General features: G+C 40.0%; 2 protein-coding genes across 5 annotated transcripts in view; one reads left to right on the plus strand and one right to left on the minus strand.

The window, feature by feature from the left end:
- Nucleotides 1–14282, minus strand: part of ACSF2 (acyl-CoA synthetase family member 2) — a 71160-nt gene that overhangs the window by 17464 nt on the left and 39414 nt on the right. The window lies entirely within an intron of this gene.
- On the plus strand, nt 1617–12803 carry CHAD (chondroadherin). The gene is made up of 3 exons (XM_007443880.4): nt 1617–2458; nt 11889–12052; nt 12229–12803. The coding sequence occupies exons 1-3, from the start codon at nt 1679–1681 to the stop codon at nt 12368–12370; spliced, it is 1086 nt and encodes a 361-aa protein (XP_007443942.3). The 5' UTR covers nt 1617–1678; the 3' UTR covers nt 12371–12803.

Here is a 14282-nt window from a genome sequence, read left to right on the forward strand (position 1 = left end):
TGGATTTTGGACACATTCTGTAAGTTATTGCACTTGAGATACCTTGGTTCAAAAATTGTTGCCTTATGATGCACCGTTTTGCCCAATTGAAGGTTACAGACATAAGAGTTTTAGTAGTATATAGATGTACCAATGGTATATGACACCTCAGAAATCATCTAAGATGTACAAAGGTACGGTTGGAAATGCAGAAAACATGAAGGATTTTTTTTACCATGCATGGTGGATGTGTGAAAAACAAGAAAATATTGGATACAAATACATATGGACATATGGATAGCCATAAAGTTATGGAAGAATGGTTTGTGCATGGGGACTGCAGCAAGGCTACTATATGCACCAAGCTGGAAAAATACTGAAATACCCACAATGGAGGAATGGACTATAAAGATGACAATTTGCAGAAATGGCAAAACTGGCCTATTTGATCAGGGATAAGACAACAAAAAGACTGGAAACCTTTTATGAACTTTTTGCTAAAAATGGAAAAAATATTTGGTGATTTATGGATTTGTTGATTAAAATTGGTTGGACATGGGAAGAAGAGAATTATGATATAATCTTAAGGAGGGAGGCAAGATGATCAGTTTGTATGTATCTGCTGTAAGGAAGATCAGGAGTCATTTCTTTTCTTTCTATCTATATATCTTTCTTAGCTTCTCACTTCACTTTTTTTCCTTTTTCTTTTCTTTAATTTTCCTTTATATTATCTTTTATTCTTGTGAAAATTCTTAATAAAAATTATTAAATATATAAAAAGAAAATCCCGAGTTCATTTGGAAATTTGGTGAAGCATTGTATTGGGGTGGCTCACATCTGAGCTATAATATGAAGAAAATTTAGACAATAGGGTTTTTCTTTCTGTTAATCTTTCCTACAACCTTTGTGTTCTTCCCCCCTCCCCACAACTTGTTCAAGAGGATCTTCCAACTCTGCAGATCAAATATTAAAGAATATAGGGGCATCCTGCAGATGGAACCTATTCTACTGAAATTATGTATTTTTAATAGCCAATTACCCTAATCAGCAAAAAACAAAACTTTTGCCACAAGCTTATAAGTGTAAAAAGGGGGACACAGTACATAAAGGATGCACAACATTGTTCTTTATGTAAGCCATGGGGATTGCACTCATAGAAGCCAATAAATCTGCACAGTGAAATGCATTATGAAATCCTTTGCATGGTGAAGGAATTCAAATTGTTTCTCTCTAGAAGACAGGGTTCTTATAACAGTCACTTTAAACTGAACAAACAATCCCATCCTTCTTACAATACCTAAAGAACCAAGGACCTGCGGACAGCCTTTATTTTCTGCGCACACAGCTAAGGAAAACTGAAATTCCTCCAGTAGATTATATACAATACATTGTATTCTCTGATTATCTGCTTGAAGAGAAAGCATCACCTGCACGAAAGCAATCAAAAGAGAAAATCAGTCTCTCTCTCTCTGCTTGATGTCAAGGGGTTAAAGTCACACCAGGTTCCAGAAAACGGTTCCTTCCAAGTCAGCATCTGGCTGCTGCCTGCGGTTAGTGGGAAGGATTTTGCTTTTTAATAGCATTATAAATAGGGCTGTGTTCAACATGCTGCAGACTTATGTCCTCTTTCATCCAACCTTCTCCCGCGTCCTGTAGCTGCTGCTCCTCCTCCCTGCACATCTACCACAGCTCTCTAGACATGGACCGATCAAACTTCTTGCTCAAATTCATCACCTTGCTTATATGTCTTCTTCCCGTTCTTCAGGCCTGTCCTCAGAATTGTCACTGTCATGGAGGAGACCTCCACCATGTCATTTGTGACAATGTTGGACTGAGAAAGATTCCCAAAGTAGCTGAGCAGACCCGGCTTCTCAATCTGCAGAGGAACAATTTCCCTGTGCTGCCAACCAATGGTTTCAGAGAGATGAAAAATCTTGTATCTCTTCACCTCCAACATTGCCACATCAAAGAAATCTCCAGCGGAGCTTTCCGGGGCCTGAAGCAGTTAGTCTACCTTTACCTGTCAAATAATGACATCAGTGTCATAAAGACGGGAGCTTTTGATGACCTGACAGAACTTACTTACCTCTACCTAGATCATAACAAGATCTCTGACCTGCCCAAGGGGATCCTCTCTCCACTGATTAATCTTTTCATCCTGCAGCTAGGTAACAACAGGCTCCGAGAGTTGAGATCAGGAGCCTTCCATGGTACTAAGAACCTTCGCTGGCTCTATCTCTCTAATAACTCAATCTCCTCCATCCAACCTGGGGCCCTGGATGATGTGGAAAACCTAGCCATATTCCACTTGGATAAGAACCAGCTGATCAGCTATCCAGCGGCTGCAATGAGCAAATTAAGGGTGGTGGAAGACCTGAAGCTCTCAAACAACCCAATGAAGGTCATTCCAGATTTAGCCTTCCAATCTTTTGGGCGGTACATGGAGACCCTCAGCTTGGACTACATGGGATTAGAAAAGGTAAGGACTTTTCAGAGCTCTCTTTCTTCTTTTTGGAATTCTACCATGTATACATTTGTCTGTTTATCTAATTCTGTCATTTTTCAGCATGACCAAGAAATAGGGAATGGATTCTATACAGGCAGAGAGCAGATTGAAGATCCATATCAAAGGCGAGCTCTCAAGCACAACCTTTTACTTTTTCTAACAGGAATGAACATGAATATCATTACTCTGAGTTTTCCCTTATAGTCCAATTCGGGGGGAGGGGGTGGAAATAGAATGCTGCACTTAGGAAGAATATTGCAGGACAATTAAAACTTTATATTTAGGTTACATTTAACCTAAAAGTAGACCTATGGAAGGTGAAAAATATATAGCTCCTCAGTCAAAGAGGTTGGGTAGGGGAGTGTTTCAAAACAGAAGTTAAACTCCAAAGAATGGAATTACTCATTCCCTCCCTCCACAGACAGTTTCTGCTTACTTGTCCTCAGAAAGTGGAGATATCTTCTGCTGGGCAAACAGGTTGGTACCAGGCTGGACTATTATGCTTGATCACACTTGTGGAAAGGGGAAACAGTAGTGTATCAGAGCTAAAAGACTGAGGGACCATCTTTCCAATAGCACAGTCTCTGCTGATTTTAAAGAGGAAAGAGAAAAGCAGAAGGGTAGAAGACCTTAAATAATCCCTGCAAAGGTGCACCAGGACAACTGCTGTAATCAGCTAGTTGTATGAAGGCCATGGAAACCGGCAGAAATGCCATTCTGGAGCAAAAGGCTACAGTTAAAAAGCTATTAATTGTTGTCCAACTAATGAGCTGTACACAAGACCATTAGTCTTTGTCAGAGAAAAGTGTCATATAATTAGCAGACTGGCAGTCAAGTGCTGATGGGCTAGATATATTTTTATTCAACAAAAGTGGTTCTTTATATTTAGGTTCTGGGAAATTAAACTAAATCTGGGGGGGAAAACAGCAAACACACATTCTCTGTCTTGCACTGTGTTTGTTTATTTATTTACTTATCAAGTTTATATAGTTGCCATCTCCATACAGGACTCATCTAACAGGGGCCTTTTCTTCCACTCCAAGAGAAGCTAAACAAATTCTGCATTGGCCTTCACTTTCACAACTCCTTACTTGTCTCCATTCCAGCTATTCCTTTCATTTCCTCTCTCTTTATTGCCTTTATCTCATCTATGAAATATTGTTTGTGAGCATTCATCCGGCGGTCTTTTTGTTTTATACAGTAGCTGGCATACTGCTGACCTCAATAAAGGTAATAACTGCACCCTAGTTTTCTTTTCTCAGAAAAAATGTCACTCAGAAAAATGGACCCAGTTCACATTTCATGCCACGTATGATTTGCTTAACTATAGTACGCAATACTTCATTACAGTCTTAGATGAGATTGTTTAATCATGATTTACTGTTTAGGGGCTCTTCCTCACATCCCCATGAATAGTACATGAGCATACCTGGTAACCACTTCTTTCCTGCAATGTCCTCATGAGCTTAAATCTTATCAACAAGTGATAAATCTAGTATCTAGAAATAGAACCGGATAAACTTTTATCTTCTGCTCCTCAGCTCTGTTCCATTTGTTCCTTATTTTCTCTCTCATACTTCATTTAAGCACATGTGCATATGTGTGTGCATGCGTGTATATACTGTAAATATAAAGAGGAGAATGTGTATATGTATGTATATGTACCATTATACTTGAACCTGAACTAAATTAAATCATGTTTAATTCTGGTTTAGCATGTTATGTGAATGTGGTCAGCGTTTTAGAGCTTAGCATGTTGTGTCAACCCAGTGAATTGTGACTCTGGGCAAAACCAGGTACTACACTAGGGTTCATCTTCACATCCCCCTAACTGTGGTACAAACATGCCATGTATCTACTTTTTTTCTGCCATGCACAGAAAGTCAACTAGCTAAGAAGACCAGGTTCTTCCAGCTGTGTATTACTAATTCTGTCACCACTGACCTTTAAGTGTGCTACCAGTTTTCCACTGTTTCTGCTGACAAAGGGTTTTGCGTGGACATCTTATTATTGTTGTTGTTGTTACTACTACTACTACAACTCGAGGGTAGTACGTGGTGGCCCCATTTTGCCTACTCTATTTTGGGCAAGTTGGCACTAGGTGCCATGGTGATGAATGTTACTTTTACACACAGGCCCATCCCAACTGCACACTACGTTGCCCATGTGGTCAAAATTAGACTCCTTGATCGTTCGCTGCCAGCAAAACTTTTCCCATAAACCAAGCGGACGATTTTCTTGACTTGGAAAAGTACGCTGGCATAATTTGTGCTGCTCTTGTGGCTGCTCCCTATTCTGCCCCAGGAACAAGGGCAGCGGCTGGTGCTGTCCTTATTGATTTAATGCAGGACCAGTTAAGGAAAGGGATTGGTGGATTAGCCTAGCTCAATTTCCCCTCCTGCCAAAGATTGCTGCTGGTGGGGAGGGGAGTCTACCACCCATCACTCCCTAACATGAGTGGGGCAGGCTCAGGTACACACAGGTGAGTGCTTGGAATTGTACATTTAGCCTGTTGTCAGGTTGCACAGAGGCCCTCTGCATCTGTGAATCGACAGATGGCCTATTTCTGAACATAGGTCTACCGCTCCTCTGAAAGAATGCCAAAGCTGTGTTCAACAGCCCAGCTGACAGATCACAGTGTGGAAGAAGGGTGCAGGATGGAAAGGGAGTGGAAGATTGACAAAGCAAATTCCATCCTTGATTAGTGCATTAGAGAGTGGCAGTGGCCAAGGAGTCCAGTTCTGACCACCTGGAAGTAGCCAATGGATGGCCACAGAGAACACACAATTGTGATTGGCCCACACATAGCAACAACAGTTGCTACTATGGCATCTACTGCCACCAAAGCTGGAATGGAGTAGACAATGGGTGGTAGTTCCCCCACCCAACCAATGTAATAAAAAAATTAAAAGTATGGCCATGCAAAAACCCTTGTCTGCAGAAACAACAGAAAACTTGTAAGCTCCCAGTGGTAATACAACCAGCAATATCCATTTGAAAGAACCCAGCTCTCTTTCCCACTTTAAACTGACCACAAGCCTAGTGCTCTCCCCTTCAAAAGAGCAGGAAAACCATTAAAAAATAAGGCGGGCACTCTTCAAAAGAGAGTTAAACCAAGGATTATAAGGAGTCTGCTTCGGATCTGTCAAGTGTTCTTGAAAGCACCACGAAGGCTTTATGAAGGCAGATGCCTCTATAGATCTCTTGAGTCTCTTTTGCAGCCCAAGCCAACCAGGCCAGAGAGGGTGGTTCCCAGCAACTGGAGGCAAGGAGGCCTGTTCACAGCAGCCCAAAGGGGCCAAGAGACCTTGCCCCTGGCCATTGTTGGCAACCACATTAAATCCATAACAATAATTGTGTTGGGAGAAAAGGGGAAACCCTAATACTCCTTGAAAACTAGCACAGCTAAGGGACCACTTCAGGTTGCTTGAGCCATGGACTGGGGATGAGATGAAGGCAACACCATCAGAACTTGGCAAAAAAAAGAGGCTCATGCTGCAGTTAGGGGGAGATGAGGATGAGCCCTAAGCGTCCATCTGGTTTTGTCCTAAGCCACAATTGGTTAAACTGACCCAACACACTAAGCCCTAAATCACTGTTTACAAATTATTATGGGTCAGCTCACATAACATACTAAACCAGAACTAAACATTATAGTTTAGTTCAATATATGAATTCCATCAGTGTGTGTGTGTGTGTGTGTGTATACACACACACATACACACACACACACATACATACATACTGAACCTACACACATAGTTGTATAGAGAAAGAAAAGAAGGGAGGGAGGGAGGGAGGTTAGGAGGGAGAAATGAAAAGTTGTCAAGAGAGTTAGTCTCTGTTTTAGATACTGAGTTGATCACCTGTTGTTGGTAAAATGTAGTGACTTTCAAAAAGAGGTGGGTGGTACTACGGCCTGGAGAATACACTGAAGATAAGTAAACTGAGCACACATAAGGATTTACCTCTTTTCTCCTCCTCCCCCCACCTTATACTTTATTAAGAAGGATTTGTTTATTGATCATCTCTCAAAAGAAACCCTCACAGCACTTCACAAAAAAGCTCTGTTCTAGCTGGAAAGTTAGAGGAATGGTCTGGTTGGCAACAAAATACTCCCCTTCTTCTCAACCAATGAATCATGACCCTAGTGCAGAAGCAGGATATGTGAGATCCTGGTTGTAAATAGGAAGCAGAATGACATCATGTCGGATATAGCATGTCCGTGATGGAACAAGAGACCACACTAAAGAGAAGCAGCAGGATGGAAGCCTTCCAGGTGAACAAGAAGTACTGTTTCCAGCTGTTAAAGTGCCATGCTGAGATTGCCCAAGTGCATCAGGCCAGCAGAACAGTCGTCCCCCAGAAGCTCCAGGAATGGAGAATACAAAGTGCAGGCAGAATGAAAAGCTTAGTGAATTAGAATGCCAAGAAGCAAAATAAAGTACAAACGTACTGTAGGATGCTAGATTTTAAAGCAGGTAGCTAGAAAGAGGAGGGAGACTTGGGAGGGGGGGGAGGAGAATTCATTCATGGCCAGAATAATATGGAGATTTTTTTTTTTTAATGACAGCATAGACTTTCCTATCTTCATATTACAAAACCTTAAAGCTTGCTCACAATTCTATGCATTTTGGAAGACTGACTGTGGATTCTGGAATAGAATTCACGAGAATCTGAGTATGGCCATAAAGAAGGTATCTCATAACAGATATATGAAAGAATAAGGCATTTCCAACAGACTTCTGTGGAACAAGGCATTGTGCACAATCAAATGAAGAAAATGAAGCAAAAGTATGATTTAAACAAGAAGATACTCAAAAATGAAGACATGTGCACTGCACTGATGACCTCTTCCAATACAGAACTATCACATTTCGAACTTCATTGGATACCATCAACAAGATTACTATTTAACGACCATATGGATTTTCAGCTTTTTTTTTTTTTTAGGCAGGTAAAAGAAGTCCACAAGGGAGCTGTCCACAGCATCATAAGCAGTTTGCATCTTTCAGTATCTCATTATGATTTCCCTGTTTGTCTTCAATGAATGGGATGAAAAAGCAGCCAAAGGAGAAGCAAAAGCTATCTTAGGGATATTATTGCCTCTGAATTGCAATATGGAGTTGCAATTCACAGGTACTTTACTGTTTCATTTCCCAATACAGTGGTTTAAACAAGCTGTATCCTATTCTTCCACCTATAAAGACTTTCCATTATGCTTTACTCCATCCAGCCTTACATCTACAGTATTTATTTTAATCCTAGCCACATATGGCTATATTATGCTACGAACTTCTAAGTATGCTGGACGCCTCTAAGACATGGTTCCTTCCATGCTACAGTACGATGAAAAACAACAAGCCACAGGGGAGATATCCATGCCATGTAGAAGCATAAGAAACAACATCTTCCACTTCCCTGCAGGCTTAATCTTCAAACAAACTCTTAGTCTGCTTTGGTTTAGCAACTGCATATGGTTTTCTGGAACATACTGGTAGCACTAAGATAAAGTCCGCAAAGGAGTACCTATTTCTGACAGCAAATATTTGATCACTAAGCATGTCTTCTTAGTGCATATAATCAGTAGCTAGCTGAATTTTCTTTTAACATGACAGCATTTTATAAGCAGATGACAGACCTAATGAAAAAGAACAGAGCAATCACTTATACAATTATTAAGGGCTTTAAATGGTATGTTTTTTGCATGACATGGAAAGAATTCCACAGCACAATGACTGCATTAGCCCAAATTAGCCCCAAGACAATAATCAAGTTAGCATGTTTTCTTTAATTATTAATTCTAATATTAATATCTACACACTATTCAAAAGAAACAATAAAAAGGAAAACAAAAGACCAGAACATCTTCTCACCAGCAATCATCATCCAGATAAGCAGAGATTAACACCAAGATTATCACCAGACATACAATCAAGCAGTAAACAATACTCTAATCAAGGAACTACCAGAGGGGGAAAAATAAAACAAAACAAAACCCACACCCACACCAACACTGGCAGGGCATGCCACAGTATATAAACAGAGAGCAAACCCCATCCCATTCTAGCACTGAAGATGTTACCAAGCCGGGTAATGAAACATTTGCAAGAAAACAACCAAGCTCGGAGAACCCCAAGGACTCCACATTATTAATTCTATTGGCAACAGATTTTGACAGATTTTAGCAAGTATGATAAGATCTTTTACAAAATGACTAATCTATTCTGCCAAGATATCCATGAAAGGGATTTACTATCATATTCCTCACATTTTTGGTAGATTTTGTTCTAATGAAGCAGGATTTTGTCAAAACAGATCTCTGAAGTTATCCAATACACAATAGTCTGAAGCAATACCCCAAGTAAAAGGACATAGGTTGTTCTCATTCTAAATCATGGTTTCAAGTAGGCTTTTTTCAAATGAATCATAGATTATTGTAACCATAATTTTGACAGTTTGGATAAAATGATCAATTATGATTAAAGAAGAGTAGAATCAAAAACTTCTGAACCTTCTCTTGGCCGTATGTTATAATTATGATACACAACTCAAGGAATTCAGTTCTAGGAGAAACAAAACTCAAGAGTGAATACACAACATAAATACACTGTGTTAGTTGTAGCTTGCTACATACTTGACTGTAGTCTGCAGGCCTGGATGGATGATCCAGCTGCATATGAGGGAGAGATACACTTTATGAACTACACAGAGAGTTTGATACCTCAGCTCTCCCTCTCCTGGATATAGAGAAAGTGTGGCCTGTGTAAAATCAGGGTAGCACTATTGGAGAAACCTGTGGAGAGAGGTTGGAAAAGGAAAGGTGGTTTTGCCTATCTCTCCATCAGCCTCAGAATTAACATGGGAATTCCCAACAAGATGGGAAATCCAGGTAACTGAGGCAGAGGGAACACCTATTTCAAGAGTTTTATATTTCTGTAGCGAAGGGTAAAAATGATCTAGCCAAGAATCTGCACTAGGTTTAACTTGTTTTCTGTGTAGAGCTAAAAAAAATGGGGTTTATTGTCAGCTTAATTCTTGTAATTTGTAATAATGATTTGGAATCTTTTCTCAGTATCTTTCTGGAGTTTCTGAGAGATCTGTGACAGACTAATGCCAACTTATATTTTTTGTTTTTGTTTTTTTGTTTATTTATTTTTATTTTAACCAAACTGGCGTTTCATAATTTGGGCAGCTCTGTAATTCATCTTCTACAATGTTGAGTGTATGCATTTTAATATTTAAAAAAATTAATAAGAGTTACATTTTATCTTTTCTTTTTAAAAAATCATTGTTGATTTTATTTAACTCATGTGTGACTGGTCTGTCTCTCAAGGAAGGGCTGAATACTCTGGCTATATACCTCTATGCTCTAACACCAGGAAGCAGCTTTACAGATATTGTTTCAAATTTTGATTTTTGAGCTTTTTAACTGTCAGAAAGGCAGCATAGGTTGCCAGAGCCCTCTCTCTCTCACATCTTGGGGTTAAGGATGGATGCCAAGTAAGGCATCCCCATGGAAGATAGGCAATGGCAGCAGGAATTACCAAGTCTCTACCAAAAATAGGAAGCAAAAGTTTGAGATCTCCAACATTCCATCTTGTGGACTCCTACATACACAAAGGAGCTAGGAGTACAGTGTTTGCCTATGAAACACAAAGTGAAGGTTTCCAGATTGAAACACAACTGCTTAAAGGATCAAAAGTTCTTTAATTGTCAGAAAAGGTTAGATGTCTGTTCTCACATCTGTCATGAAATAAAATACTGCCAGCAACTCAAATAGGATCTGCTGAGATTCATTCAGTGATGGTTCACAGATAAATTTCGGGAATTAGGTCCAACTGGAAAGTCCTGGATGGCCATTACTCAACTTAGTGTAAACCAGTATTTTTAATAATTAGGTTTTGATAATGCCACCAGATTGAAAGAGCTGAATATTTTATTGTTAAAGTGCCGGAATGGGAGAAGAGACCTCTGATATCCAGGTGTTAAAAAAGTGTATTTTTTGAAAAGTGGGATAGGAGCTTGGAGAATTTTCTGGAATATTTAGCTGTTTCTTGCAGCTCTTCCCTCTTCCCTCCCTGAACAGACTTTTTGTGAAAAGACAGAAAAGGACAGAAGCAGCACAAGAGACTCCCATGGAAGATTATGAGGCCTGGATCCTCCTAATCCCTGATAAATTTCTATATATGAGGCAGGATGATTACAAGATAAAAATCGCTTCTGGAAGAACCTTTGTGTATAATCTCATTTCCCTGAAAGAACATCAAGGAGGTAGTGAAAGCAGGCAGAATAAAAAAAATATTATGGAAGTCACAGTCAATACGTGTATATCTAAATCAATGACTTCCAAGTGAGTATGTATTACGTTTATAAGAATTATTGCAAACTGAATAAGTACTGACAGTTAGGCTTAGCAGGAAAAAAGTAGGAAAAGCTGTTTTAACTCCCTTATTTTTGCCATCCTAATTCCACAGGACAGCTGAATTTTTGAAGCAAGCCTTTAAGGTGTAAACTTTTTGATTATTCAGCCCTAGAGAATAACCGGTGAGGACCAAGAGACGGGGAGGGGAATCTGAGCATCTGGAAATTTCCCTTGCTGTTTCTACTTGAATGCCAAGTGTAACTTTCCATTGGGAGTTCACTGGGTTCTGCCCAAGTCTACAACCCTTTGAGTTTCCACAAATATTCCTCTCTATAAATGTGGCAACACGATGCCAGAAAGATTTCAGTTCTAGAAGCCAAAAAACCTTTTTGCTGGTTTAGGATGAAGCAATGTCTAAAAAGAAATGGGAGAATTGAAGAACACCTTTCCTTTAAAACAGTAAAGGGCACACAACCAAAAAAAAAATAAAAAATTAGCAAACTGTCTTGTACTAGCCTTTCAACATGCTCCCACCCATGCTTGTTTCTTTTTAAAGCAGTGGAGAACACTTCATACAATTCAATATTGTGGTGCTTGTTTTCTAAAGGTCGTTATCTTAAAACCAGTGGAAATGTGGGCCATTTCACATGTTAGGCAGGTGACTATCAGGATCTGTCATTGTTCCTTGGCATATATGAAATATTTCTGTTTTTTATGTTTATATTTCACAAGGTAGGTATACATCGAGGAATGTCTTGGGTGAAGTTGCAGAAGGTGGAAAGAGTGTTCCATTCTATCTGTTCCCGTAACTCCCATCCCCTTAAAAAGTTATGAAATATTTTTACAAATGTTGAGCAGAATACCAGGCAAGATAGAAGCCAGGAAGAATGACCACTGGATTATGATTTTGCCCGCCCTCCTTTTAATTTCTAAAATTTTTGGCCCACCACCCAATATTGATTGGTTGACTAGAACTAGAGGATAAGCATGATTTTAATCAATTGTTTACCACTAATACTGTCTACCCCTGTGCTTCAGATTTCAGATAAAGCATTTGCTGGCACAACTGCACTGAAGCACGTTCACATAGAGCACAACAAAATTTCCAGTCTTCCTAGGAGCTTTCCATTCAGCCGTCTTGAGACACTCTCCCTGTCCAATAACCCTTGGCATTGTTCTTGTCAGCTGGCACCTTTGCGCAGGTAAAAGAGCACTGATGCTCCCCATCTCACTAACTCCTCAAAAGTATGCCAGGGAGGGGAGATGGCAATTATGCTAATTAATGAGTTAATAAAGGGCATGAAGGGTCACACTGGAGATCTGCTTAGTCATGTGTTCTCCTCGGCGATTCTGAGGATTTCTTTCTTTTTTCCTTTAGGTGGCTGGAGTCTACTCGTTCTCGCCCAGATGCAGTCTGTGCATCACCTGCTCAGGCTCGAGGACAGCAGATTCGAGACACTGCTGCACTCCGCAGCTGCAAACTTCCCTCTAAGAGATCCAAAAAAGGAAATCGCCATTAAGCAGGCAATTGAGTTTTTCCTTTCCTGTTAAATACCTGTCAGCCCTTAGAGGTAGTCCAGACAAGAAGCACCAACCATGAGTACTAACACAACCTTTATTGTAAGGTTACAGTAATCAGATCTTGCAAGTCCCTCCTTGCCTTTACAGTCCAAGAAACTAGGGAGGGTCCCTTCTGAGATGTTTGCCATGCCCCATTGCTTCTGCTGGCTAAGCTGCCTCTTATCTGACCATTGCCCAGTCCCTCCCCCCCCCCCCCAATCTCTCAAGGACATTCTCACAGACCATTACAACACCTCACCCTGTTTGGAATGCCTTTCAACCATTGTTTCCCAAATAGGCATCAGCTGATCATACTCAAGGCAATTCAACTTTTATGTCAGTATGAATTCACCTGGTTTGTCTCCAAAACAAAGCCACAGACAAAAAAACCTAACAGAGAACTGAATTGACTGGTATGGGTCTTCCGGGCTGTGTGGCCGTGTTCTGGAAGTTTTGTTTCCTAACGTTTCGCCAGCACCTGTGACCCACAAAAGGGTCCCATCACCCTGGGCACAGAGAGAACTGCTCCTGTCTGTGCTCCTGCACTCTGAAGATGCCGGTCACAGGTGCTGGCAAAACGTTAGGAAACAAAACTTCCAGAACACGGCCACACAGCCCGGAAGACCCACACCAGCCATCGTATGCCGGCCGTGAAAGCCTTCGACAATACAGAGAACTGAATTATTTCCAGAACTACACTAATTCAAATGGACCACTTATTTAATAACAAAAATGTTTAATGACTCAGTCAAATTTGTCTGAGGTCACTATGAAATCTTCTGCTTAAACAGATTTTTAAAAACTCAGTTGTTTCCCAGGATCAGATGAAACGTAACAGCATAACAGCAAGGCTTACTTCTGAGTAAAATGGTATGAAAATCAGCTAACCACAACTCTTGATAGCTTAGGAGTTGTGAGCATAGACTACTATAGTCTGTGAAAGACTGAAGGCAAAACTTGCTTCTGTCATGAACTCCCTGGTAGCTTTAGGCAAGCCACTCACTTTCAGCCTCAATTTTTCATCTACAGCATGAATGGAATTATTTATTTCCCTGGATTATTTAGAAAGATTAAAGATTAGATAATGGATTTGAACTGCCTTGAACCCTTGAAAGCACTAAAGTATCATCCTTGTTGTTTCTCTTGCTTAGAAAGCTCCTTTTTCTCATGAACAGGATCCAGAAATGTGAGTCCAGGTAACTATTCACTTCAACCAACCAGAAAACTACTGATGCCTTCCAAGTCCTTCATCCTAAATAACTCCTTTCCATCGGAAACAACAAATCTCAATCATATCCATATCCTGCCACAGGCAGATTTCAGGTGGAATCTACCATTCAGCCTTTTCCCCCCCTAGTATTATAAATATTATTTTAAACAATACTTTTAAAAAATATAAGCCTATGCATGACCAAGCTACAACAAGCTAAATGAGATCCTGCTGATAAAATACAGTCATCATTTTTGCTGTCATTCAGCCAGCCATTTGGTCTCTAGGATTTGCGTTCCAACATCCAAGAAATGAGCAGAAAACACAAAAAGGCTCCCTGTATGTTAGAACATGTTAGTATGCTGACTGAAAGGATTGCATTGCTTTATTTTACTTTATTCCTAGTGATTGTCAAGATGGGAGAAGTAATGAGGGTGTGCTAGATGAGACAAATGGAAGCCAGATGGCGATGTATAAATTATTTACAGGAACATCTATACTACGGGTAGAGTGTAATTCAAAAGTTAGCTCTCTGAGCCCAGAAAAGCCTAGAAATTGTATTTTGGGGATGGAAAGAAGAAGAACATTAGAGATCTCTCAATTTGCTTAGCAAACTACACAAGCTAAAATACTGGCTTTAAAAGCATAGTTTTTTTTTTCTC

The sequence above is a fragment of the Python bivittatus genome, unplaced genomic scaffold (assembly GCF_059951505.1).
Source record: "Python bivittatus isolate LINGU-HERP-01145 unplaced genomic scaffold, Pbiv_v1 ctg000080_np1212, whole genome shotgun sequence".
Lineage (NCBI taxonomy): Eukaryota > Metazoa > Chordata > Lepidosauria > Squamata > Pythonidae > Python > Python bivittatus.